We start from the raw sequence: 23,993 nt of genomic DNA on the forward strand, positions 1-23,993 counted from the left end.
CCGAATACTACTGTCAGACGAATAAGGAGGGTGATGACAAGCAGTCCCACTTGGCGTGGGACATTCATCCTTGTCATCGGCAGGCGATTTGCGGAATAAGTTGACCGCGTTGGTTCTGCCAAAAACGCTGCTTGCTTGCCCGAAATATTTGGGGAAACCGCAACTTTTGAGAAATGTCGCAGCTGAGGCAGTGCTGCGAACCAATATCTGAAACGGAGGGCGATGACCCCATCATGGCCGGCGGCAAATTGTTTCCGATTGGATCCAACCGCTGAACACTTTATGCATTGGAATCACGCAATTCAAACCTTGGAATCTGCTTCCCAATCGTCAACCTACGTTTTTGGGTGCTGGATTTTGGGGGGTGGACACGCACTGACTGAAAGAGTTTCACACCATGGCCGGTCGCTATCAGCATAGCAAGACCACTATTGGCGTGGACCTTTTCCAAAAAGTTTCCGAAGCACGCGTGCTGATGGTCGGTGCGGGCGGGATTGGATGTGAACTTTTGAAGAACCTTGTCATGTCCGGCTTTAGCTACGTGGAAGTGGTATGTTCTGGCCAGTGTGATTTTGGAAGCAAGCAACAATATGGAAAATAGAATGCTGAGAACCCTCACCGTTCTCAAAGGTAGATCTAGATACAATTGACATGTCCAACTTGAACAGGCAGTTCTTGTTTCAGCGACATCATATCGGCAAAGCAAAGGCCTCCGTAAGTGTGCATGTCATTATTCTTTTCAATGTATCGAAGTCATTTTCCATTCTACGAAACATCAGCTGAAGTGTCTCAATAACTTCAGGTCGCGCGAGAATCCGCCCTTCACTTCAACCCAGATGCGAAGATTGTGGCACACCATGCCAGTATCTACGAACCGCAGTTTGACATCTCTTGGTTCAAGTCATTTGATATAGTCTTAAATGCTCTCGATAATTTAGGTATCCTTGAATCAACCTCTATACTGTAGTATAACCTCAGGAAACTAACTTTAATGGAATCTCAGCCGCACGTCGTCATGTGAACGGAATGTGCTTGGCAGCAGGTGTGCCTTTGATCGAATCTGGAACAGAAGGGTTCAGGGGTCAAGTAACACTCCACATGAAGGTAGGACTTTGTATGGAAATATACCTGCTTTTAGGATGCCAACCTTAGTTTTGATCTTAGCGTTTGACGCGCTGTTATGACTGCGATGCGAAACCGACGAAGAAGACCTATCCAGTATGTACCATTCGAAGCACGCCAAGTGCACCTATACACTGTATTGTATGGGCGAAAAGCTACCTCTTCAAGTAAGCATGTTCGTAGTTAACGGTTAGTCGGGCGCTATTGTCTCAGGCTCGAATGGAGTCAGCTGTTTGGTAACACAGAAGAGGAAGAGCCAACCATAAACCTCGAAGAGACATCTCAGAACGGTATATCTTCATATATGTGTACGCTTTTACATCCAAATTTCACACCTGTCTGCGTTCTAGCCGAGGAAATGGCCCATCTCCGCCATGAAAATGAGGCATTGAAACGTTTGAGGGATGCCATTGGGTCAGATGCATACGGAAAGCTGGTGTTTGAGAAGGTATCGCGCCCTTGGAGACATAAACGGACCTCCAAGAACTCAACGCCAACTCCCTTTAGGTATTCACAGATGATATCAAGGGTTTACTTCTAATGGAGGAGCTGTGGAAGAACCGTCGACCGCCCACTCCACTAAATTTTGAAGAAATAGCGGGTAACCGAAAGAGCACAAAACCAATGAGAGACAGTGTGGAGTGGAATCAATGGGACCACAAAGTTTGGACTTTGGAAGAGAATGCCGAAGTATTTCTCGAGAGGTTTGTAGTTTCTTATTCTGCCTGTCATTATTCCTAGATTTTTGGTTGATTACATACCGCAGCGTGCCTGAGCTTGCCAAACGGCTCCTGGAACAGCGGAGGACCGATCCAAACTACAGTTTGAGTTTCGACAAGGACGATGACGATGCCCTGAACTTCGTCACCGCGACCGCCAACTTGCGGGCATACATATATGGATTGGAGCAGAAAAGCAGATTTGCGGTGAAAGGTGGTATTCGTATTCTATTTGGCAACTTTAATGACTCGTTCTAGGAAACGTTCCAACTCTAACGTTTCCCTAAAAGAAATGGCAGGAAACATCATTCCAGCCGTTGCAACAACAAATGCAATCATTGCCGGACTCATTGTTCTTACGGCGATGAAAGTGCTTGGAGGAAATTGGTCTGACTGCAAAAACGTACGAACCATAGATCCATTCCTCTCCTGTATTCGCATATTGAATTCCTTGTACCAGACATGGGTTGCCAGCACTATCAACCCTGAACGACTGGATAAACCCAACTCAAACTGTGCTGTATGCACAACAGGCTCCTTTATCCTGACAATCAACACGCGCACGGCGACATTACGGGACTTAGTGGAGCGCGTCATTCAGCAACATCCCGAGGGCGAGGACGAAAGTCAAGGATTGGGTATATCCGGAGAAATAACAGTTCAGGAAGGGGATAGGTCGGTATCTACGTGATGCCACAAAATACTTGCTGATCTCTCATCATTGATTGTGAGATAGGTTGCTATATGATCCGGATTTCGAAGACAATATGGATGTGACATTGAAAGATTTGGGAATTTTGCATGCATCCCGAGTGATGATAACAAACGATGACGATGACGAAGAGACCAAAAACGTCACTGTGGTCTTACATATTGTCCATAGGTGCGATCACAGAGTGGGATTCTGGTACTGCCTGACTACTGAAAGGTTCTTTATTTTACAGTGACAGTCTTGGTGAATCGGAAACTCTCTTTATACTTGATGGGGATAGAGATATTCCTCCTCGTCCTCGGAAGCCTGAGCCTGAAACTAACGAGACCAAACGCTCTGCAAACGACCTGACGGAGATAAACGGCGAATCCAGCTTGACCAAAAGAAGGAAAATGGACCCAGAAGTTACGGCGGTTGATGACGATGTGGTCGTTGTTGGCGATTGAAGTTAACTAAGGTAATGAAGGAGGGTGACCTCGAAGCTGTGATTATATAGACAGCAATGTAGGGGGCAATATAGGCAAGTTGCTTATCAGCTTAGTGGGATGTCCACTCCGCGTGGTATAATATAATTGTATATATACGAAGTTTCACAATGTATCTCAAGCGCTGCCTACTATCGGAATTGTGGAAGGGCTGGTTATGCCATTCACGGATGAAGCGTTTGGTGCTGATGACGGTAGCGGCGGTTGAGATACTGGTCCCGACCCGTTCACAGGCTTACTGTCTGCGTTAGCTGCGGTGAGATCGACAATAGTTGCTTCATTACTCGCCCTCCCTTCTAATTTCTGAGTGCCCACATTGGCACTGCTCTGCTTCTGCTCGAGTGCACGTCGTTTAATATTGTCTAAATGTCTTTGTTTATGCAGCAACGTTAAGCGAGATAGGTGCGCATTATTGACGACCGGACGACGGTTTGGTCGAACTTCATTTGCAAATCCGGGTATTCTGAGATTCCAATTACGCTCTGCCAAGGAGCACATTCAATTAGAACGTTAAGATTCCCACGATGTGCTAGCTGGTCGCAGCATACCGAGTTCTAGCTGCAAATCCTTGATGCCAAGCGCAGTGGCGCCCCGGTGTTTGGCGGCTTTACATGCCCTCTTGGTGACTTCCAAAATAAAATCATCGGCAAGATGCAGGAGAAACTGAAGTTCTGATCAATCCAAGAGGAACGGAGCCACAACTTGAAATCGACAAGTCAGAACAAGTGCACCCACCTCCTCAGTTTCAGGTTCCAGCCTTTCACTGGGATCAATCTGCTCGACAAGCTCGCTCAGTTTTCTCTTCCCAAGCACCGAATCCAGTGTCAACATGGGACTACTGGTCCCTACGTCCGGGTTTTCTTGAGGTAGCTCTTCCCCGATGGGAGGTGGTGTTGCCTTACGAGGGATAAAAGCGGATCCGGTTCCTGTGAAAGGAAGATACACCGAGAATGGGACGATCTTAGAATTGGTCACCCTTAGATGAAAGAACCATTTAATCCGTGGCTGCAATACAACCTGGCGCCGGTGCTACAAATATTGGTGGTGCTGGTGCTGGATGCATCATGGGATCAGCTTCAAGTGGTGTATTATGTCCAAGTAAATCGCTCTATGAAAATTCTGCCTACCTTGCTGTTGAGGACTCATTGCCGCTGGACCCCCTACCGTAGGGGATTTTCCTACTAATTGCGCGTTCGCTGGCTGAACTTGTGAGGACGCAATGCTAATTGCGGGTTGACCTGCCTGTGCCGAAACTAGTGGGGCTGTCGAGACCTGAACCGCCAGGGGCCGTTGGACAGCTGTCGGCCGTTGTGCTTGTTGTTGCTGTTGCTGTTGTTGCAATTGTGGATGTGTGGGTGCATGGGGTTGGGGTATTGGCTGCATGGGTCGCTGTTGAGAGACTGGTTGTGCTTGTGGTGGCTGTGGTCGTAGGGCTGATATGTTTTGGGCTACTGCTGACCCAGGAAGTGGCTGTTGAGGACGTGGCCCGCTCGCTTGAGCCCTTAGAAGCTGCTGCCGCTGGAGCTCCTGCCGGCGCGTCATTGCCCCATACCAGTTTCTCATAGGCGCCGTCATGTGCTGCCAGACGGCCTGTGCTTGTTGCTGTGCCTGTCTGCATTGTTCGGTGAGTCTTCGTTTCTCGTCTTCCGTCGTGGCTTGATCCGCGGCCTGTTTCAAGTCGACAGATGCTTTTCTGAATTGATGGAACCTTGATATAATTTGTTTTTCCTGTGCTGATATATTTGGCATCTGATTTGGTATAATATTTGCTCCGCCTGTAGTCGGTGTTGCAGCGGTGGGTGCACTGTTTGGCCGAGGAGCACCAGGCATCGCACCTGCAGCTACCCCAGCGGCACTTAAGGCAGGCAGAGGAACAGAACCGGTCCCTTGAATATTTTGAGGGCGCTGTATTTGCTGTTGAGGTCTCTGCTGCATTTGTGGGTTCATCGCGTTCGTGGCTTGCGCTGGTGGATGTTGGATTGGGGGGCTCGGAAGCGCCGCCTGCTGCTGAAGGAGATGGTTACGGATAGCAAATTGTCGCAGCTGCTGTAGCTGTTGCTGTTGTTGTGTAAGGAGCTGTTGTTGTTGTTGTTGTGGCAAGCTTGCGGCAGGTACCGTTCGAGGTGAAAACTGTCCTGGAATTGTCATTCCAGGAAGAGCATTTTGTGGGAAGCCCTGTAAAGCCATTTGGCCAGCAGCAAACCCTAGCTGCCCGACAACCCCACCGGGTAAGGACCCCATCATACCAGCTTGCTGTTGTATTACAGCACCACGACCTCGGCCTCTTCCTCGTCCCCGGTTTGCGACATTCTGAATAAATCCAGGTCGACCTACTAACGTTGCTGACGCATTCAGTTGCGGAGACGCAGTTCCTTGAGGTATTAGCGGCGTGGCCTGCGACATGAGCGGCGGGTTTGGAGACATGATAGGGTTGACAGGTAAGAGTTGAGGTGAAGCTCTGGCGCCTATTTGCTGCTGCTGTTGCAAGAGGTTTTGTTGCTGTGCTCCAACCACCGACGCAGTCGGCATCGTATAAAGGGAATCAGACATTGGCTGCGGTGACGCTCTGCAGCATGTGTGGATGCAAAGGCGTACGCACAATCCGTTGCAAAAGAGCTGGGATCTCAGCTGTTGAGCTCTGCGCATCCCGACACGTGACCTGGTACAATTATCGTAAGCCCAAGTCCGCCAGTGTGATATTGGTTGAAGTTGAAAAGCACTATGTACAGAATGCATGAGTTACATCATGCCATGCTAGAGGATGAGTACACCATAATGTTTTTGTTGCCGGGATCCACCTGATGTGTAGAGAGATATGTAAGGTAGGAATTTAAGCGTGATTCCTGCGGACCCGACGAACCTGTGCAAGTTGCAACCGCTTTTTAACAAGGAAGAATCCTCCAGCTCCAACAATAGCGCTGCCAATTACACATCCAGTAGCAATAAATGTTGGACGGATCCACGTAGGCAGTCCGTCGGTCTTGACATCATTTCCTCCCGTTGATGAAGGGGTAGAAACTGTTTCCATGTGTTGCGTCCCATCTTACATGCCCATAGCAATTAGCTGTAAAGTTTAGTTACATATTATATTGCTGTCAATCGTACCTGGCTCTACCCAGTCCGCCCAATTAAGCTTCGTCAAATTCGCAGCAGCCGACGAGTTCCTTGAGAGGCACTGACCCTCGAACGCATGGTCCCCGCATACGCCGCAGCCGACGTCGTCAGCAGGCCCGCATTTACGGTGCTGAAGAGAGCAAGGTGTTCCAGGCCGCTTGGGGGTGACTGTGGCTGGACACTCTTCACTTGCAGAATCGCAAAAGTACCCTTTGAGGCATGTGCCGCTATCTTCCGCTTTCCGGCATAGATGTGTTGAGTTTCTCAGAATTCCGTATGCATTGCAACAGGGCTTTCTCCTGGGTTGGCTTCTACTATTAATGTGAGCTGATACCTGCTATCAACTGAACTGAGATATCACCTGTCACAAACATTCGGGCGATCGTCTCGCCGGCACATGCCGCCCAAACACACCATTGTCTGATCATGAAAACTGCCACAAAGCGTTCCATCCGTCTTATTTCGAATCCTGCCGGATCCGTCTCGAAACATCAGACATCGATCAGGGTTTTCAGGATCCTGGCAGCCGACAATTAGATGTCGTGGCCAAGCATCTACTCACAGCAGTTACGAACCAGACATGCTAGCGTGCAACTGTATTGCGTAGGTAACATATACGGACAGTCTTCGTAAGCTCCAGATGGTGGCGCTTTCGGTAAATTCGGCGCCGCTTTACATTGGTCCTCAGCTGAAGCTCTTGCCTTAAGATTGGGACGTCCCAACTAACTTTCAATTATGAGGATACCTTCAATAACTGCAGTATACCATAGGTCCGGGGTGGCATTTTCTTCCAACCCCTAGTTTTGAGGATTCGTTACAAAGTTGGATTGAATCCTGATAAGAAAGAATGGGCCTACCGTCAGCGCATTTCTTGCGACGAAGCAACTTGCGATCTGGTTGAGTGCTCTGTTGATCGAATATTGAGAGCAGCTAGAGAACTTTCGAGAATTGCTTGAAGTAGAAGCTGATGGATACATTATATAGGGCTTGACGAGTTTGAGTTCAGACAGTAGGGTCCGTGCGAGAAAGCGCGTAAGTGTGTACCTGAGGTGGCAGGCATTCTGGGGGATTACCAGGAGGATCTTCATGCTGACCATCTTGCAGATTCGCAATGTTTAGTGCTTTGCCTACTCTCAGACACAAGCCTTCATGTTGTTTACCATGAAATCTGCGTGCAACGGAATGAACAATCTGGCTTAAGCTGAACATAACACACATTTCCTACTTACGATCCCATCCCGTGGCCCAGCTCATGAGCCAAAGTTACAACCGCCGTCGACTAAAGTCAATAGACAAAGTAGATGACTGAGTAACTTTGCTTATAGCAGCGGTAAAATCATACATACTCTAGCCACAAGCATGCTTCCATATATCGGGGTGGAAATGCCGGTGTTATAGCCACCACCTGAACATATTCCCCCCGCATATCCTTTCCTTCCGACCTGTGTGGATCCTTAGTGCATGCTACGTTGAATCGCTTTGCCGCATGACTCACATAAGCTAACCCAAGAGTCGGATTGAAATCTTGGAAGGTCATGAGATGGACCAAGCACGCACCGTTGAACGACGGAAGCCGCTTGTTGAGTACAGCTACCTGCAGTTGTGAAAGAAGGTCTGATGCTGATGTCGCGGGTTTTCCAAAGCCGCTGGGATCATCGACATTGCGCACCACATACAGATAACTGTGACATGCCGGTAAGTACGCCAGCTCAATATCGCCAGGACCTTGCTCTAACCTGATGGGAGTACCAACGTTGAACTCCTCCAGATAAATGCTGTCCACATCGTTAAAGAGTGACAGTATAGTCCTCTCAGAATCGTTGCCAAACATTTTACTGAAGGTGATGTCCGCGACGACAGCGACTGGGCAATCCCGACCATATCCCACGGTAGCGGGTTGAGCCATTTGGAAAATAGACATGCGAGGAATATTGGAGAGCATCAGAGGGCAAATAGTTTCTCCTGGCCGACATTCTACTTCTATCGCACTCTGATCAATCGCAATGTTGTTAACGGCGCGCTCTGCAAGTGACGGAAGTCCCGAGTGCCACAACTCCTCTGTTATGCCACCAGGAGCAGGGACTTCAAAACAAGTTGGCCGTTCTCGAAACTTATCCAACAAATCATGATCCTCGTACATAATCATGCTCATTTGCGGAGCGCTTAGGTCCGTGCCTGAGCGAACCAATTCAATGTGTAATGTTTTCCGTTGTCCCTCGTCATCGTCATATGTGATTCTGCCTTCAAAGAGATCATTTCCCATTGCAGTTAACCGAACACTTGAATCCGGCTGTCCACTAACCCTTCCCTTGAGCACCGAGCTAGCGTCAAATGTGGACGAGAAGCTGGCGGGATTTGCGTAGTGCAACTTCCGGAGAAGGCCGACATTCACCTCAACATCAACTGTCAGCGACCGCCTTGGGGTCGTAAGCTTAAGTTCCCAAGAATCGGCCTCCCCTACAAGAGAGCGTTTGTGCCGTCCCACTGATTTCACCTCCTCATATCTTTTGAATAAAGTCTGCAAATCTGAATGTTGGTAGCTTCGGTCAATTCGGTTGTATGATGACATATATCGGTCCTGAATACCTTGGCCATAGCTACTGAGTGCTCGCGCATATGTTACAAGTAATACTAAGTATATCAGTGCTTCATATACAGGTACATACATTGCTTCCTCTAGCTCTGTTTTTTATGTGTATATCGCATGCCCACGACCAGCTATCCAATGCGGAGATGCTTATATAAGCAATGGTTGGAATCGGAGACATCCAGCATTAGCGGTTGATCGGCCAACAAATTGGTCAGACAGCTTTCAGGATCGAGCAGCCCGAAACTTGGCCGCGTCTGATCTGCAACAGATCTTTCTACATACGATAATGTCTGACCAAAAAACAACCCTCAATACTGGAAATGGAGTGGCCGAGGCTGGTCCAACTGCGCCGACAACAGATGGAGGCTGGGGTAAAAGCGGGACAGCCTCATCGGATAGTACTCCGTTGACGTCCGGTGATGTTGGAGGCTGGGGACCTGCACCAGCTGCATACAAGTCTACTGGATGGGGTGAAAACCCGAAGTTTGACATGGGAAAACCTAAACCCGACAGTCCCGCTACTACCACGACATTCAGCGGCTGGGGCCAGAGTCCAACCGCATCGATTGGCAACGGCAACGATACCAAAGTGAAGTCTAACAGCTCACCCGCCTCAGCACTTTCGCCAGACTCTAAGAGTACGTCGGCTTTCACCCTTGTATTAGCTGTTTGCACTTGGCCGAGCGGGCGCTCATTCTCAAATGTTTGTCGTCAACTTCATTAGGCGAAGATGTTGAGGAAATTGTGGAACGGGTAGACAAGCTCTCGACTGATGATGTTGAAGATGATGTGGGGCCCATGAGGAGGCCTGGACTAGTGGAGTCCGATGAAGTTGTCGAAGTGAAACTGGCAGATCTTGAAGCCGATGTGAACAACACACTATATTCGGGAGTTTCTACATTTGAGGATCTTGGATTACATCCAGATCTTCTAAAGGGACTCTACGCTATGGGATTTCAACGTCCTTCCAAAATTCAAGAGAAAGCGCTTCCTTTGCTATTAGCCAACCCCCCAAAGAACATGATAGGACAATCACAATCCGGCACTGGAAAAACCGCGGCATTTGTACTCACTATGCTTAGTCGTGTTAACTTCGCTTTGAATGCCCCTCAAGCGATCTGTCTGGCTCCGGCCCGTGAGTTAGCTCGACAGATCATGGATGCTGTAAAAGAAATGGGAAAATATACACCTGTCACGACAGCGTTTGCCATCAAAGAGTCAGTTTCACGCGGGGATAAAATCAATGCACACATCGTGGTTGGTACTACGGGCACAGTGAATGACCTAGTCAGGCGGAGAGCGTTAGATGTTACGAATGTGAGGATTTTCGTTCTCGATGAAGCAGACAATATGTTGGACCAGAGTGGACTTGGCGATCAAAGTATTCGCGTGAAGAAGTGAGTATGGATCAGATATGAGAAAGTCAAGCAGAAATCTGATTCCTACATTTATCACAGTCAAATGCCTCGTAACTGTCAAATCGTATTGTTCTCCGCAACATTCCCAGAGAACGTTCGGAATTTCGCGGTAAAATTTGCCAAGAACGCTAATATGATCTCACTGCGACAAGAGGAATTGTCTGTAGAAGGAATTAAGCAATTCTACATGGATTGCCGTAATGAGGAGCACAAGGTGGAGGTTCTGTGTGCTCTCTACGGGTTACTCACTATTGGCCAGAGTATTATTTTCGTGCGGGTGAGTCGCTGTTTTCATAAGGCCTCATCGGCATTGAATTGAACACCTCTCTTTATGTGTGAACCAGCGAAGGGAAGTCGCTGAAAAGCTGGGTAAAGCACTGAGCTCGCAAGGGCATGTATGCCTGGTCCTACACGGTGGTTTCGGACCTGAAGAGCGTGATAAGGCAATAGACGACTTCCGTGACGGGCGCTGCAAGGTCCTGATCAGCACCAATGTGATAGCGCGGGGTATCGATATTTTGCAAGTCAATCTGGTAGTAAATTACGATATGCCATTGGACGCAAATCGCCGCCCAGATCCCGAGACCTACCTTCATCGTATCGGCCGTACTGGACGATTTGGACGCAAGGGTGTGAGCATTAACTTTGTGCATAATGAAGAGAGCTACAGGGAGATGAAAGCAATTGAGGCGCACTTCGGGCGAGAGATTGTACGTGTACCAACGGAAAATTACATGGAAGTGGAAAAGATCTTGAAGAAAGCAGTCAAATGAACTGGCCGATGTTTGAGCTACTGCGGGATGATGTATTTGCCATGTGTGGGGATGTTGTTAATGCTTCATAGTCGTTGTCTGTACAAAAATTGATATAATGACTGGCGTCAATGAAGGGCGAGTCTCATGCATTGCTGTCATCTGTGATGAGGTCCTGCTCCCATGCGCAGATCACCGGCGGTCCTTACTCTACTACACAAGACGCCGTCATATACAGTATGTAACCTGTGAACAATGCTCAACCATGAAAGCCAAGAGTCGATACAGTATGACCAGAACCTGGAACAGATCAGAATCAGCCTTACACCACAAGCAGCAACTCATGGACCCCAACGCGAACGACTCCTCCGATGATGGAGGAGATTTTCCAGCCGCGGAGGATGCGTTGCTAGAGCTTTTTGATACGAGTAGTCCCAGGGACCGATGCGCGGGACCGTCATCCGATGAAGTTTCAAGTGTGGTTAAAAAGGAGTCCAAGATCTCTATGGCACATGCTCTGGAAAGTCGAGAAGGTTGCAATACATCTATCTTTCCCAGTCCTGGGCGGCACTTGAAGGTTGTGGCCGGGGTTGCCACTGGAACAGGTACCTGCAAACTTTCAAAAAGCCCTTCTCTATCAACCGCCAGGCGCACTCGGCAGACTACAGAATGCGAACGGTCTTCTCCGAGCATAACGGAGGGCGAACAATATTTTCGTCGCAAGGGTACCCTTGAGTCGACTAGCTCCGCTTCTGCACATGTGAGAGCCAAAGAGCGTGGATATTTAGAAAGGGCACCGTGTAGTGGGAATACGACTGGCAACAACTCTGAGGCCAGTTTGGGGTCTTCTCTTGTGCATAACTATGAAATCTCAGTCCCGAGAACAGGGAGAGTATCTGAATTTTATGAACCGATACCGCACGTAATGAGCAACCAGAGTGCTCCTGCTTGCACCACCGTGGGGAGCGTGCAGGAAGGAGGGCTCCAACATCGAAACACTTCACTATCATTGGATATGTCACGGGTAAACAGGGTTTACCGGGGAAGTTCGAGAACTAGAGTACATCGAAGAGAATCGCCAGTGAAGAACATATCCTCTGCATCGGATGCGCAGGGTTCTGAGATCGCAGCTGCTATTGAGAAGGTGGCAAATATCCGATCGAATCCACCATGGAAGATCAGCTACACAGCGAAAATCGCAGGTCGCGTCAAAACGATCGAGACGTCAGCGTCAACTGGTAAAGCGGGGAAATCAGTACAGAATCAAACAGGTTGCTTTCTGAAACTTTTCGAAGCGCGCATAAGGCTTCCGTCTCCAATCAAAGAGAGACGAAGAGCATCTGGTGACTGGGATATCGAAGATTCTGGAGATGAAAGAAAGGAAGAGGAGGGACTAAGATGTCCGCAGTGTCTGCGAGTGTTGAGCCTGCCGTTGTCGCTTTCTGTGGGTCGTCAGTTTTATAAGCTACGCGAAAGTGAGGTTGTGAGAGACGATGAAATTGTTATCCGAGATCCAATCGCGTTGTATGAATTCTGTCGTACGCATACTGCGGAAGATGATATAATACCGGCTGGTTTAGCCATGGGATATCCTCGAGAGATAGACTTCAAAAATACGCGGCGCCGTGTACGGCAGATGTTTGCCGATCTACTAAGGATTATTGAAGGAAGGGAAGAATCCTACTATAGGCAATTGGCATTAGCCCTGTACAAAGAGTTGGGGACGCGGAAAGCTCAAGGTGACTAAGCGAGCAGGATGTGGACGTGCTCTTGTAGTGTCGCTGAGTGGCTGATGTTCCAGGTGTAAGATATAAGATGAATACAATGAAGGGAATATCGTGTGGGTATTATGGGAAGGTAAGCTTTTCCTACCGAGAATGAAATATGACTTGTTTACGAACATTTCCGTGCATTCTGTAGACTGGAGCTAGGGTCATCATGAAAACTATCTATGATATGTTTGTAGGCACCGCTGGAAAAACGCCCTATCTGACTGCAAGGATGACCGCACCGCAACCCATCATCGAATATATTCAAGACGTCCTTGTCCCAGAAGCAGCGATTCGGCTCATTATGGACGATTGCACCATTCATGATAAGCGCCAAGCTCGGGACATCCTGACGGCCAGCTCGGACTTCGGATCCGTCATGTTCCCAGATAGTGACGATGAGCACAGTGATGCAGATGAGGAGCCCGACTTGCTGCATTCACCCAGAGTGGCGTCTGGTATTACAAATTCAGATACCCTATTCGTTTCGTCTCCGGAGATGACGGAGGAAGAAAGGCTGACACCGGATGGCACGTCGCAGGATCTTACGGGCGAATGGTCGACAGATTATGATTCAATCATATGGGTTGTTTGATGTACGTTGTTTGCGCAAAATACATCAAAAGCGAATAATACCACCCTTGTCCATTTCCAAGATTTGGAAGCAAATTGGCATAATGTAGACGTGAAGAGTGGTAATAGCAAGCGGCACCAAAGTTAAAGGGAGCTTCTTTCTTTTATACATCCTGATAAATGCTTCTTGGAGCATCACTGGTGATGTGCCGGTCTTTCGGTGTGCTTACGTGTGCGATCGATGAGTCATACCCCGCTAACTCAAAATGCATAGTGTGGAGGTGATTGAAAATGGCACTAGAACTCATTATTATCCGGATTAATCCGGTTAGTCATATCGCATAATCAGCATCCCCTCTATCACTCAGATTGGTGTGGCATGCATGCTAATGTTTTTTTTTTAAACTGCGGTGAGGCGCATGTCAAAGGTCTATAAAAGGGGGGCCTTTTGCTGTCTCTTTCCTCTTTACCCATCCTCAACTCTCAAAGCATCTGCCAAACACTCAAGCAACTCTCAAGTCCATCATGAGAGTACTGCTCTGGTGTTGAGGACCTCACCCTCCCAACTACAACAACAACATAACCCCTTGCAAATACTATTATTACTATGCTGCAACAATCACAGGTATTTCTTGCTGATTTTCCCACGCGGATTATCCAGTCTAATTCTGATCTACCTTAGTATCTGAACATCCTCCAACTAAAGAATTTCGGAAGGATTTCTCTCGTGTGGTGGGCTTAGTTACCCGGTTAGAAACAACCATAATGTATTGCATGTGTAATTGGGCCTAGTGGTAGTTGGTTGGTTGTAAGGAGGGAATTACTTGGCTTTTCCGAACCGGTTGTCGCCGGTTTATTCCCTGGTGTATTGTGTTGTGATATTTGTTATTGCCAATACACTACCTACTGACTTTCGCTCCATCGTACGCATGTCCAATCCACTCGAACGGTTAAAGCAAAAGTTTAAGGCCCGTGTAGAAAAGGAGGAAGTCTCTGCCACCGCAAGCATTGATCTCCAGCCGGCTGACTCTTCTATCCTCCCCGACCTCAGTATCATAGTCGAGAAACTCGATCCGTCCAAACCCATTGACCAGTCGCAACGTGCGCAGAGTATCACTGAGCTTGCCGATGCAGTGCAAAAATTTAATCTGTCCTCAGAAATTGAAGACTTGTGGCAGCTTGTTGTACCATTCACCAAAATTTCAAACTCGGAGGCAGTCCGACATGGGGCTTTAGGTTTTGCACGCGCCTGCGTCTTGTCGAACACGAGTTACAGTGACCTCTTCCGTGCATCGCTTTTCAAAACGGTGGTGAGTGAGGAATGGGGCAGTGAACATCTTGGAGTACGAATTCAGACGTTGCGCGACTTGGCAAAAGATGGTCGCGATTTGCGGGAACTGGAGCTGGACGTAGGACAAAAGTTATGCGAATGGACCACGCAGTTTGCGGATTTTAACTTGGAGGCCAAGGTAGGAGCATCTGTGCCAACTACAGTTGCGTCCGCACCCGCTAGTGATCATATGACGCCAGACATTGCTTCAACGCGACAACTGCTTGCCCTTATCACCAATGTGATGAAGTTCTCCTTCTTATCTCTTCGCGAATCGCATGTCGCGCATTTGGTGGTAACCGCATGCTCTATGGCGTCCCGCACTACAGCGATTGAGCTCGTTCACGACGTGCTACTGTTATTGGACGGCGTAGTGCGATATGGCTCTGTTCCCATGGCCGCCTTGCGGCCAGTGATTGAGATGCTGTCATATACAGTCAACCTGGCTGCATACACGCAAGAAAGCTGGCAAGTAATGCGAAATCTGCTTAAATCACATAGAGCGCGACACGCGATGGATCACCTTTGCCGCATCATTGACGGAATCTCATCAAGTGAGCAAGCTCTCCAACTCCGGGGAGCCGTCTTTATGGTCGCCATGGCTAGCTGGGGTGCACAGCGAGTGAAAAATCTCTCATACCCATACATGTACCTGTTGCCGTACTTGCGACGAGCGACACGCTTAGGTGATAAGGACGTTAATACTGAAGTGCTCCTATCAATTCAGCGACTGATATCAGAGAACGGTGAAGAACTTTCAAGGGTTGAGTGGGAGTTGCTGTTGGATATTTTGCGAGAGATGAGCAAACATTTTGTGGTGGACGCACCAGGCAGACCTTGCCAAATCAGTGGCACGAACGCCAAATCTTGGAGCGAATTCGCCGCTCCATCTCCTTTGTTTTTCGACTTATTCAATGAAGTATTGATCTCATTGAAAGATGTGTGCCTGGAGCAAGCAGGGCCGATGTCTTTGGCGTTCCTGGAATTGTTGTTGTCCTTTGGACCTTACCTAACTGAGACGACAGTACTGTCACTTCTGGAACATGCCTTCGGTGTCTCATCGTATGCGGCTTTTTCTGAAAGGGTCGCTATTATTTCGCGTATTCAGTCGGTTTTCTTCTTTCGTGAGCACCGCCAGTCAATCCGCATGCGTATGCTACAGCTGTTGATTGATGCATTTGTCATGTCCTCGCAGGAAGAGCAGGAGGAGATTTTCGAGGTCCTGTTGCAGCCCATTATGCGGCACCTGCCTCGCGAAGAAGCGCAGTCGCCTGTTTATTACGAGATGATATCGTGTCTGGCCCGCGTCGCACCAGGATCTGCAGAGAAGCATGTTGTTTCAGTCGTAGAAGCTCTCGTACAGTGTGCTTTAAACACCGAGTCGGATGCCATCGCAAGTGTACTAATGCTGGCCGAATTGCTCTCTGCCATGGCCACGCAGTCGACCGTTGCCGTAAACCCAGGCACTGGTACCTTGACCGCCGACATGTCATTACGCGCTTTGCATGCGACCCTGGAGATCTTTGAGCGTTGCGCAATGGAGCACGGCGGAAAAGGCTGTCTCCTTATTTTTAAGTACCTTGTCCGGATACCGACATTCCATGCAGCCCCACATTTCGTTCGGCTGGCATGCCTCCAGTATTTGCTAAAAATGCGTGCCGACGCGCTCTACAGGATCTTACTTCGACCAACCTCGCGTACTGTTCAAAAGGGTGAGCAGGAGATGCGGGCGACCAAAGGCTCATCAGACGATAGTTCCGGAGAGACATTCTCCAACACCGACGACCTTGAAATATGTTCCTCATTATTCTGTTCTGGGAAGCCAAACAATGAGATTACCGATATGCACGAAAAGTCAGCAGACCCTCAGTCGGCAGAACGAAGCGAGTCAGATATATGCATTTTGCCGATTGCCCAGCACACCGCTGCATTGCTCCTGATCCTAACAAGGGAGAAGAACTGGGAAATTTACTCGTTTGTTTTACAGAACCTGGCTACCCAACTGCTGAACCTTCACTTCTTCCAGAACGCTGGACCACAGCTCAGTGTTCTTCGCGCGTTCTTGTGCGAGTTGATTATAAATGAGCGGGCTGCTGCGACAGTCTTGGATCTACCGCCATCTGTGCGGAAGTCTGACGTGTATCTATCTGCACTGAAGATGTTGAATATCCTTCTAGCCTATCGACACTTTTTCACGAAACAAGACGAAGATGAAATTCTAGCCGCTTTTCAAACCGGCCTGTATCGATGGCCGAATGCGGCAAAAACCTGTATCCACGCATTTACATTGACTCTGCTTGAACTTCCGCATAGCATGATGAAGCTTCTCCCGGGAACTCTTTTGAAAGTGTCCCAGATGATGTCGTCTGCTATGGCGGTCCACAACCTTGAATTTCTGGCTACGCTAGCCGGGCTACCAAAGCTGCGAGTTAACTTCACCGACGTGGATATGAAGAGAGTTTTCGTCATCGCTCTCCAATACATTAACACAACCAATTCAGCATCTCCGGCAGCCACAACATCTGCATTATCATCTTACGTAGTCCAACTGGCCTATCAGGTTCTGCTTGCATGGTTCGTCAGTCTGAAGCTTCCAGAGCGGAAGAAGTACGTGCCCTTCATCATTCATTATCTGTTACTGGGGAATGACCGCCGGGCATCCCTTGATGAGAATATCGAGCTGGTTCTCGACATGCTCATTCATCACTCTTTCGCTGACTGCTGGCCAAAACCGGACGATACGATGTACCAAGGCAGTAAAATCAATAAACAACCATCGCGCACCTGGGCTCAAGGAAATTCGCTTTTAACTGTTCAAGTTTCGAATCAGCCCGGATGGGCGAATGTCATCATTCGGCGTCCCTCAGGTGTAATATCATTTTCGGTACGATTAGACAATCGGCTCAAGTCTGTTACCACTCCGTTAGTGCCACTTTTGGCGCCAGTAGCCTTTGAAAAGATTTCTCGTGGGCTTCGCGCGTCCCAAAGCAAGCGGGCCGTTGCAAGTGACGATGGTGCCGGAGCCCAATCTCTACGGAGGAGCGATTCCGATGGTAGCTCGCACCAGCATGTTCGGAGACATATGCGGTCAGTTTCTGTCGCTTCCTTGTCTTCAATTCCGAACACTAGCGAATTTCCAATGGCTATTGAAACACCTCGAATGCGCTCAGAAACCGGACTGAGTGCGTCTCCAGCGGATAGCACCTCTAGTGAATTCTTCGTGGAAGAAGTTTCTGGTGGACTCCGTAGGGCAAGGTCAACATCGATGTCTTCTGTTGTCATACCTGACGGAATTGATATGAAGACATCAGTGCCAAGTCCACGATACGAACGTAACGAAGAAGGTCTCTTAAGTACATCGCCGTCAGCGCGCGACCTTAAATCGTCTGCATTGTCTGCCATTCGCAACCGAGAGGACCACCATTTGGTAGATCCCAGCTTCATCTTGGCACAGTTTGTAGCCTACCCGAACCTAGCGGCGCGAGAAAATCTGTATCTCCTACCAAATGATGAAAGCACAAGACGTGCCCTATCTGTGCTGGATCGAACGCCCGTCGTTGATTTACATAAGATTGGTGTCGTATATGTTGGGCCGGGGCAACAAACTGAGGCGGAGATACTGGCCAATGGCCACGGATCACGCGCATACGGCTTGTTCCTTCAGTCTCTTGGCCGATTAGTTCGGCTGAAGGGATGTCGAGACGTCTATACTGGAGGGTTAGATACTTCTGAGGATCTGGACGGTCGACACGCAATATATGCGCACGACGACCTTTCTCAAATTATCTTCCACTGCACGACGCTCATGCCAACATCGCCGTACGACCCATTATGTACGTCTAAGAAGCGACACATCGGCAACGATTTCGTGACAATCGTGTGGAACGAAAGCGGAAAAGAATACGCCTTCGACACGATTCCCGCGCAGTTTAATTTTGTAAATATCATTATTGAGCCTGCTGGCAGGCACAAAGAAGACGGAATTACTACACCGAGCAACATGCATGGTGGGCAAGGGCACCATATTTCTGATCGATGTAAAACATATCAAAGGGAATTCTTTAAAGTAGTTGCCAAGCTACGACCAGATATGCCGGAGATTGGTCCCCTGTCGGAACCGAAACTCGTCACTGGGGCGTCTTTGGCACCGTTTGTCCGTCAGTCAGCTGTACACACCAACATATTTTCACAGATCTTTCTGCAAAGCGGAAACGCAAATCACCACACATCAAATGCTCGAGAAAGACTTCGCCAAATCAAGAGGATCAAAGAACGGGCAGAGGGGAGTGCCTCGGCTGCGCCTGCTGCTGGCGGGGCTGACGGGGGAGAAAAAGGAGGAGGTTCCGGTGGGGATTTTAATGTTGGAGGAAGGAACGTGACAACCGGAGGTTGGGAGAGCCTGCTAGATTTCACACGGTTTATATAGCAGTTTCTGTGACTAAAGTTAGCTAGGTAGTCTTAAATGGTTGTATAGGTGTAAATTTGTGGCTGCATTCTTGGTTAATATGATGGCATCCTCTCATGCTGACTGAGACACCAGTAGGAGAGCAAAGTGCGCCTCGATGTGCATGAGCGCATCGGGCTTTGCTAGTGCTTAAAAGCACTCTTGAGATAATTTAATAATGATAATCCACGATAGGCTGTATGTACAAATCGTATTTATTCGGGAGATTAACCATCAGTAACTGATTTCATAGTTCCAGTCCAAGATACTCTGCTACGAATACGCGAAAAATCAGCGCAAAGTCGTGTACTGTTTGTGGCTCTATTGCAGCAGCGTTGTCCGTAGCCCTATGCCACACCGCCGGAAATATTTGCGGGATGACATGAACGATGGGTACACCCCTTTGCATAAACGGTTTATGGTCATCTTCGATCTGGTAAGCGGAGTACCCTGATTCGCCCTTCATAAAGTATCCGCCTTCACCAGTTTCATCGATGCGGGCTGTTACCTGTTTCGACAGAAGATTGGAGGTTGATAGTCGGTGTTGAATGACGACAAGGCGGCTCCAGTGAGAGGCTGTGTCCTTGTGAGAGTTCCATATCCGAACGTCGGGGGTACCCAGCAAGTCAAGTAGAATAAAAACGTCAATCTGCTCGAGAATTGTTCTAGCATTGTTTTGGGGATCCGCCCGTGGTTCCATGCCCGATGATTGAGGATTGTTCGTCCCCATTACATACGTGCTTTCCCATTTTGCGGCCAAATGTCGCGAGCCATACAAAGAGTCTGTCTCCGACCAGGATACAAAGGCTTCCTCTCCATCAAAGAAGATGAGTTGTAAAGTAGTTGAAGAAAACAGTTCCCTCTCTAGATAAGGGTTTAGAGTCTTTGCAACATCCACGAGGACGGCACAGGGAACCGCAGAGTCCGTTGCTCCAATAAAATCAAAGTCTGCAAAGTATTTAGAGTCGAAATGTGCAGCCAAGACGAGCTTGCGTGGGGCATTCGGATTCTTTGTCACAATGATGTTGTTGAAAGGTTTGACACCGAACGGGGTGGTATCGGTAAACTTGTCCTGTTCCACATGCCACTTTAATGCCTCAAAGGTCGAGATCAAATGGTTTTGAACCTTGACGTTCCCTTCTGTCCCCGAGACGCGAGGTATAAGGAAAGGGGCAAGGGTCGAGCCTGTTGTTGTGAGATTCTCTGGTGCAGAAAGAGAGGCAAGGGTTGCAACGTCGGTTGGAGAGCAACACAGTGGGTGAAGTTGACGAGCAGATGCGCAGGAAACGTCGAGCACCGATAAGAAGGATAAGGTCAGAAGGACAGTAAGGAGGCAGTTTGAGCGGGTTACAAGGAGGTGGGAATGGACAGAGGGTGATGACAATAGTAGCCCTCTCATCGCAGGCAGATCTCGTTGGCGAGTAGAAACGGCATGTAGCTCCGTTTCGAGCCAAGCACTGGGTTTCAAGTGAAGCGCGTCTTTTCCAAAGTTGAAATTGTGGCGACGGGTTGGAAAAGAAACGCTCATCCATTTTACATTTGCTCTCTTATAATGTCATACCGCAACAGACCACGGGAAGACTATCCAGCTTCGTCAATGTACCCTGAGGAGGAACCTGTCAACCGGTGGGCAGCTGCCGCGCAAGCTGCTGAAAGTGCTTATAATGGTGGCACCTCAACTGGCTACCGCTCTTGGGAGACTGTTGAAGAGGAGCCAGAGGACTACGACAACAGCGACTGGCTTGAGCGCAAGACAAAGAAAGTGCAGAATGATTCTCTGTTGAGCACTCGACGAGCTTTAGAGCGTCTGAATGAGACCGATTCCTTGGCTCAACAGAACATGGAGAAACTTGCTCAACAGTCTGGTGTGTAGCTATTTGCAGAGGAGCCTCGTCATTCATACTCTTTTCTAAGTGATGTTGTGTCGCATGATTTTATAGAGCAACTGTCCAAAATGGACGGCCGCCTCGAAAGCGCTCATAGCCATGTTAAGGTATCCGACGCCAAAGCTGACCACCTCAAGTCGCTGAATCGCTTCTTCATGCTTCCATCCTTTGGGTCCAAGAAGGCAAAGAAGAAGGAAGCAGCGGCCAAGCGTGAGGCCGAGGAACGTGCAGCTCGAGAGGACGAGCGGCGACTGGAAGAAAAGGAGCGAGCAACTCGAGTGGAAAGAATGCAACAAGTTCAAGGGGCACAATACACTTCTGTAGGACGAATGTATACTACTCCGGATGGCATTGAAAGAGATGATACAGAAGAGGAGATTGACAGGAATTTGGATCAAATATCGTCAGGACTTTCGAAATTGAAGATGATGGGACAGATCATGAACTCAGAGTTGGATGCACAAAACGTTCAAGTGAATCGTCTTGCAGATCGGTCTGAGTCGACCAATGAGCGCTTGAAAGTTACAACACACAAAGTGCAAAGAATTATTGGCAAATAGTTTCCCATATATATTGTATTGTAGTTCTGCAGCTGTTTTTATAAATAGAGTTCGTTTTTTTTATTGCCCAGCAGATCACGGCGAGACGTGACGCGGCCTACAAAAAGAATTCAATGTGAAGATCAAAGTGCAACTTTTGAACGCATGGGCCTCCAAACTCCTTCGCAGATCGTCCGTCGGTACTTACCACAACTTGCTCGCCGTGTCCATCCTGACCTCTTTGCGCAGAACCCCACAGCCCAGTCCACCAACCTCACCAGCTTGCAAAACTTAAATGCCCTTGTTTCGCAAGTCTTTCCTGCCAATTCGACAAACAACCAAACACCAACAAAACACTATCCCGACCAAGATCAGGGAAATGACCTTCAGCTTGTGTTCTACTGTCGTACTCTAGGATCCCCTGCCTCAGAGTCACCTCCACTGTTGATAAAACATACGTTGACCGGACGAAAAATAGATTCCACCACCACATGTATTTCACCCGTCCTCCTTAGGACACTCTCCCCGACCGCCAAGTCCAACATTTCAGCACCTCTCCTAGCTGCATCGTTTCTGGCATTATGTCAGAAGGCTGGAATTCAGGTCTCGTCGGAAGATTTAGACCTTTTGCGAGGTTGCGTGGAGACAGCATTAGGGGGGAAAATGAGAGGGAGCATAAAGCGTGCAACCAAGAATGCTGAAGATACGAATCGCACAGAACTGAGACAAGAGTTTTCACAAGCGGTTAGAGAGGGCATTGGAGGTGTGGACACCACTCGTGACAAAATGAAGCATCGGTCGGCTCCGTCCAAATCCCCACCTATGCCACGCTTTATCTTCTATCACTCTTCCCTGTCTTCCGACGAACGTGCAACCGCCGGTTCCGCCCTCATGTCACTACCGTCAGCCACGCTGGCTGGCATTCGAGACATACCGGTTCTAATTGCAAGACGATATGCGGTTCATAAGGACGGGGTGTTGATTATACCTTGGGACTTCAGCGTCGAGACTTTGGACGCATTCTTGGAAGTCGAAGGCGCTGAAGTGAGGAGAAAGTTCTCAAGGAGGGCAGCATGAAGAAAGAAGGATGGATCTGTGTTGGACCATGGAAAGCTTGTAAAAAGTCCTTAGAGCAAAAGTCATATGTATAGAGTTCGTAGTCGGGATCCATGCATTTTGTATATATTAAATTATCTAATTCCAATGGCAGCATGCGACAGGTCTTTTTCTTGCTGCAGAGTATCCGTAGCAATTCCACCGCGTCAGCCCTCAGATTCAATCCTCTCCAATGTGAGGCTCCAGAGCTCTAATTCTTTTGTCCTCTCATATTGCAATATGTGAGGAATCCTATCAATGTCCATCATTTTCGCAACAATTCTCTCCGGGACATTTGCTTCTCCGCGATCAGCGTTGGAAGCTTTCAACGTCTCCAGGAAGTAATCGCGCGCGGGAGCCGTGACCTCCTGTTCATCGAGCGAAAACTGGACACGCTTTTCAAGGGCGAGATAGAGAATGCGAGGTTGATTGTTGGTTGTCGGAGAGAGAAGTGTCCACAATCGTTGAACAAGAGCAAACGTGACTGTGTCTTCGTAAATTATGTCGGCAGCCAATAGAATTGTGCAATTTGCCATAAAGTCTTGAACATCAGCACTCGTCCAACAATATGGTCCAGAGTCTACGGCATTCAAAATTGGCGCTCGGTCAATATCGTTCGAGGTATCAAACTCCTTGAACAAAGGACATTGATTATCCAATAAATCCAATTGCTTCACTTTCACCCTATCCTTGACATCATTCAGCTCCAGGTTCCTACAGCAAAGGTCCAAAACACCCAAGCTGTCCAAATCCGTGGCATAGACTCTTCCACACGCTCTCCCGGCTACGGCGGCAACCAACCCAGTCCCACATCCAAGTTCCAAAACAATAGTTTCCGGAGTAAAAATATTGTCGGACTGAGACAAGATATAGTCACACAATAGGAGAGCGCCAGACCATACTTGAAGGCCAACGCGCGAGAGTGGGGTCGCCATCTCGTGCTCTATAATGAGAGGCGATGTGCCAGACATGCGAGATTCCGGCTTCAGCCTAAATACGGTCCGTCGCCGGTTTTGGCCGTCGTTTTGCGCGGGACCATTCAAGGGGTTGATGTGAACTTCAGAGAGGACAAGGTCAACGAGTTCGTCGTCTGCCGGAGGATCAACGGTATTTACTCCATCGCATGGAATACCCGTGCCCCCCTGTTTTTCGTCCTGCAAACTCGATAAACGCCGCTGTCGCTTGCCCTGCAGCTTATCCTCTCGGTCAGTACCAGGATCTGACACGTTTTCAAAAACATGATTCTGTTCATGTGCATGCGATCGTTTCATGGCGGTTTCTTCAGAAAGGCTTGTGCGGGTCCATTACGTGAGGATGTCTATAAAAGGCAAATTACGACACGCCCAGATTGAATCAAATGACACTTCACACGCAACATGAGTCCATTGCCTTTTATGGTTATATTAGTTACACATGTGGATGCGCACTCTCGCCCCCGTCTTCTT

The 23,993-nt window shown here is 48.6% G+C and overlaps 10 protein-coding genes across 10 annotated transcripts; 6 read left to right on the forward strand and 4 right to left on the reverse strand.

Moving 5' to 3' along the window:
• Positions 1-331: 331 nt before the first annotated feature.
• SPPG_01783 (E1 ubiquitin-activating protein UBA2) lies at positions 332-3,165 on the forward strand. The gene is made up of 13 exons (XM_016750096.1): positions 332-550; positions 631-714; positions 803-938; positions 1,004-1,104; positions 1,165-1,289; positions 1,348-1,412; positions 1,473-1,570; positions 1,630-1,826; positions 1,889-2,055; positions 2,132-2,244; positions 2,302-2,516; positions 2,578-2,724; positions 2,786-3,165. Exons 1-13 carry the CDS (start codon positions 398-400, stop codon positions 2,997-2,999), a joined length of 1,815 nt encoding a protein of 604 aa, XP_016610739.1. The 5' UTR covers positions 332-397; the 3' UTR covers positions 3,000-3,165.
• On the reverse strand, positions 3,079-5,627 carry SPPG_01784 (uncharacterized protein). The gene is made up of 5 exons (XM_016750097.1): positions 4,166-5,627; positions 4,056-4,091; positions 3,774-3,964; positions 3,587-3,701; positions 3,079-3,520 (listed from the first exon to the last, which is right to left on the reverse strand). Exons 1-5 carry the CDS (start codon positions 5,586-5,588, stop codon positions 3,156-3,158), a joined length of 2,130 nt encoding a protein of 709 aa, XP_016610740.1. The 5' UTR covers positions 5,589-5,627; the 3' UTR covers positions 3,079-3,155.
• A 52-nt stretch (positions 5,628-5,679) lies between these two features.
• Positions 5,680-8,721, reverse strand: SPPG_01785 (uncharacterized protein; the record flags this gene model as incomplete). The annotated part of the gene is made up of 11 exons (XM_016750098.1): positions 5,680-5,836; positions 5,899-6,080; positions 6,144-6,451; positions 6,514-6,671; positions 6,728-6,840; positions 6,898-6,949; positions 7,010-7,138; positions 7,197-7,249; positions 7,313-7,320; positions 7,382-7,431; positions 7,495-8,721. The coding sequence occupies 11 exons, from the start codon at positions 8,719-8,721 to the stop codon at positions 5,783-5,785; spliced, it is 2,334 nt and encodes a 777-aa protein (XP_016610741.1). The 3' UTR covers positions 5,680-5,782.
• Positions 8,722-9,028: 307 nt separating this feature from the next.
• Positions 9,029-10,933, forward strand: SPPG_01786 (uncharacterized protein; the record flags this gene model as incomplete). The annotated part of the gene is made up of 4 exons (XM_016750099.1): positions 9,029-9,380; positions 9,467-10,139; positions 10,200-10,437; positions 10,505-10,933. 4 exons carry the CDS (start codon positions 9,029-9,031, stop codon positions 10,931-10,933), a joined length of 1,692 nt encoding a protein of 563 aa, XP_016610742.1.
• A 97-nt stretch (positions 10,934-11,030) lies between these two features.
• SPPG_01787 (uncharacterized protein) lies at positions 11,031-13,276 on the forward strand (the record flags this gene model as incomplete). The annotated part of the gene is made up of 3 exons (XM_016750100.1): positions 11,031-12,651; positions 12,714-12,769; positions 12,833-13,276. 3 exons carry the CDS (start codon positions 11,031-11,033, stop codon positions 13,274-13,276), a joined length of 2,121 nt encoding a protein of 706 aa, XP_016610743.1.
• An 834-nt stretch (positions 13,277-14,110) lies between these two features.
• Positions 14,111-19,118, forward strand: SPPG_01788 (uncharacterized protein). The gene has a single exon (XM_016750101.1). It carries the CDS (start codon positions 14,184-14,186, stop codon positions 19,008-19,010), a length of 4,827 nt encoding a protein of 1,608 aa, XP_016610744.1. The 5' UTR covers positions 14,111-14,183; the 3' UTR covers positions 19,011-19,118.
• Positions 19,119-19,191: 73 nt separating this feature from the next.
• On the reverse strand, positions 19,192-20,514 carry SPPG_01789 (uncharacterized protein). The gene has a single exon (XM_016750102.1). It carries the CDS (start codon positions 20,425-20,427, stop codon positions 19,276-19,278), a length of 1,152 nt encoding a protein of 383 aa, XP_016610745.1. The 5' UTR covers positions 20,428-20,514; the 3' UTR covers positions 19,192-19,275.
• Positions 20,515-20,580: 66 nt separating this feature from the next.
• Positions 20,581-21,474, forward strand: SPPG_01790 (uncharacterized protein; the record flags this gene model as incomplete). The annotated part of the gene is made up of 2 exons (XM_016750103.1): positions 20,581-20,893; positions 20,969-21,474. 2 exons carry the CDS (start codon positions 20,581-20,583, stop codon positions 21,472-21,474), a joined length of 819 nt encoding a protein of 272 aa, XP_016610746.1.
• Positions 21,475-21,618: 144 nt separating this feature from the next.
• Positions 21,619-22,530, forward strand: SPPG_01791 (uncharacterized protein; the record flags this gene model as incomplete). Its single annotated transcript, XM_016750104.1, has 1 exon — positions 21,619-22,530. The coding sequence occupies one exon, from the start codon at positions 21,619-21,621 to the stop codon at positions 22,528-22,530; it is 912 nt and encodes a 303-aa protein (XP_016610747.1).
• Positions 22,531-22,613: 83 nt separating this feature from the next.
• SPPG_01792 (uncharacterized protein) lies at positions 22,614-23,822 on the reverse strand. Its single transcript, XM_016750105.1, has one exon. It carries the CDS (start codon positions 23,817-23,819, stop codon positions 22,716-22,718), a length of 1,104 nt encoding a protein of 367 aa, XP_016610748.1. The 5' UTR covers positions 23,820-23,822; the 3' UTR covers positions 22,614-22,715.
• Positions 23,823-23,993: the final 171 nt, after the last annotated feature.

This window comes from Spizellomyces punctatus (assembly GCF_000182565.1).
Source record: "Spizellomyces punctatus DAOM BR117 chromosome Unknown supercont1.3, whole genome shotgun sequence".
Taxonomy (NCBI): domain Eukaryota; kingdom Fungi; phylum Chytridiomycota; class Chytridiomycetes; order Spizellomycetales; family Spizellomycetaceae; genus Spizellomyces; species Spizellomyces punctatus.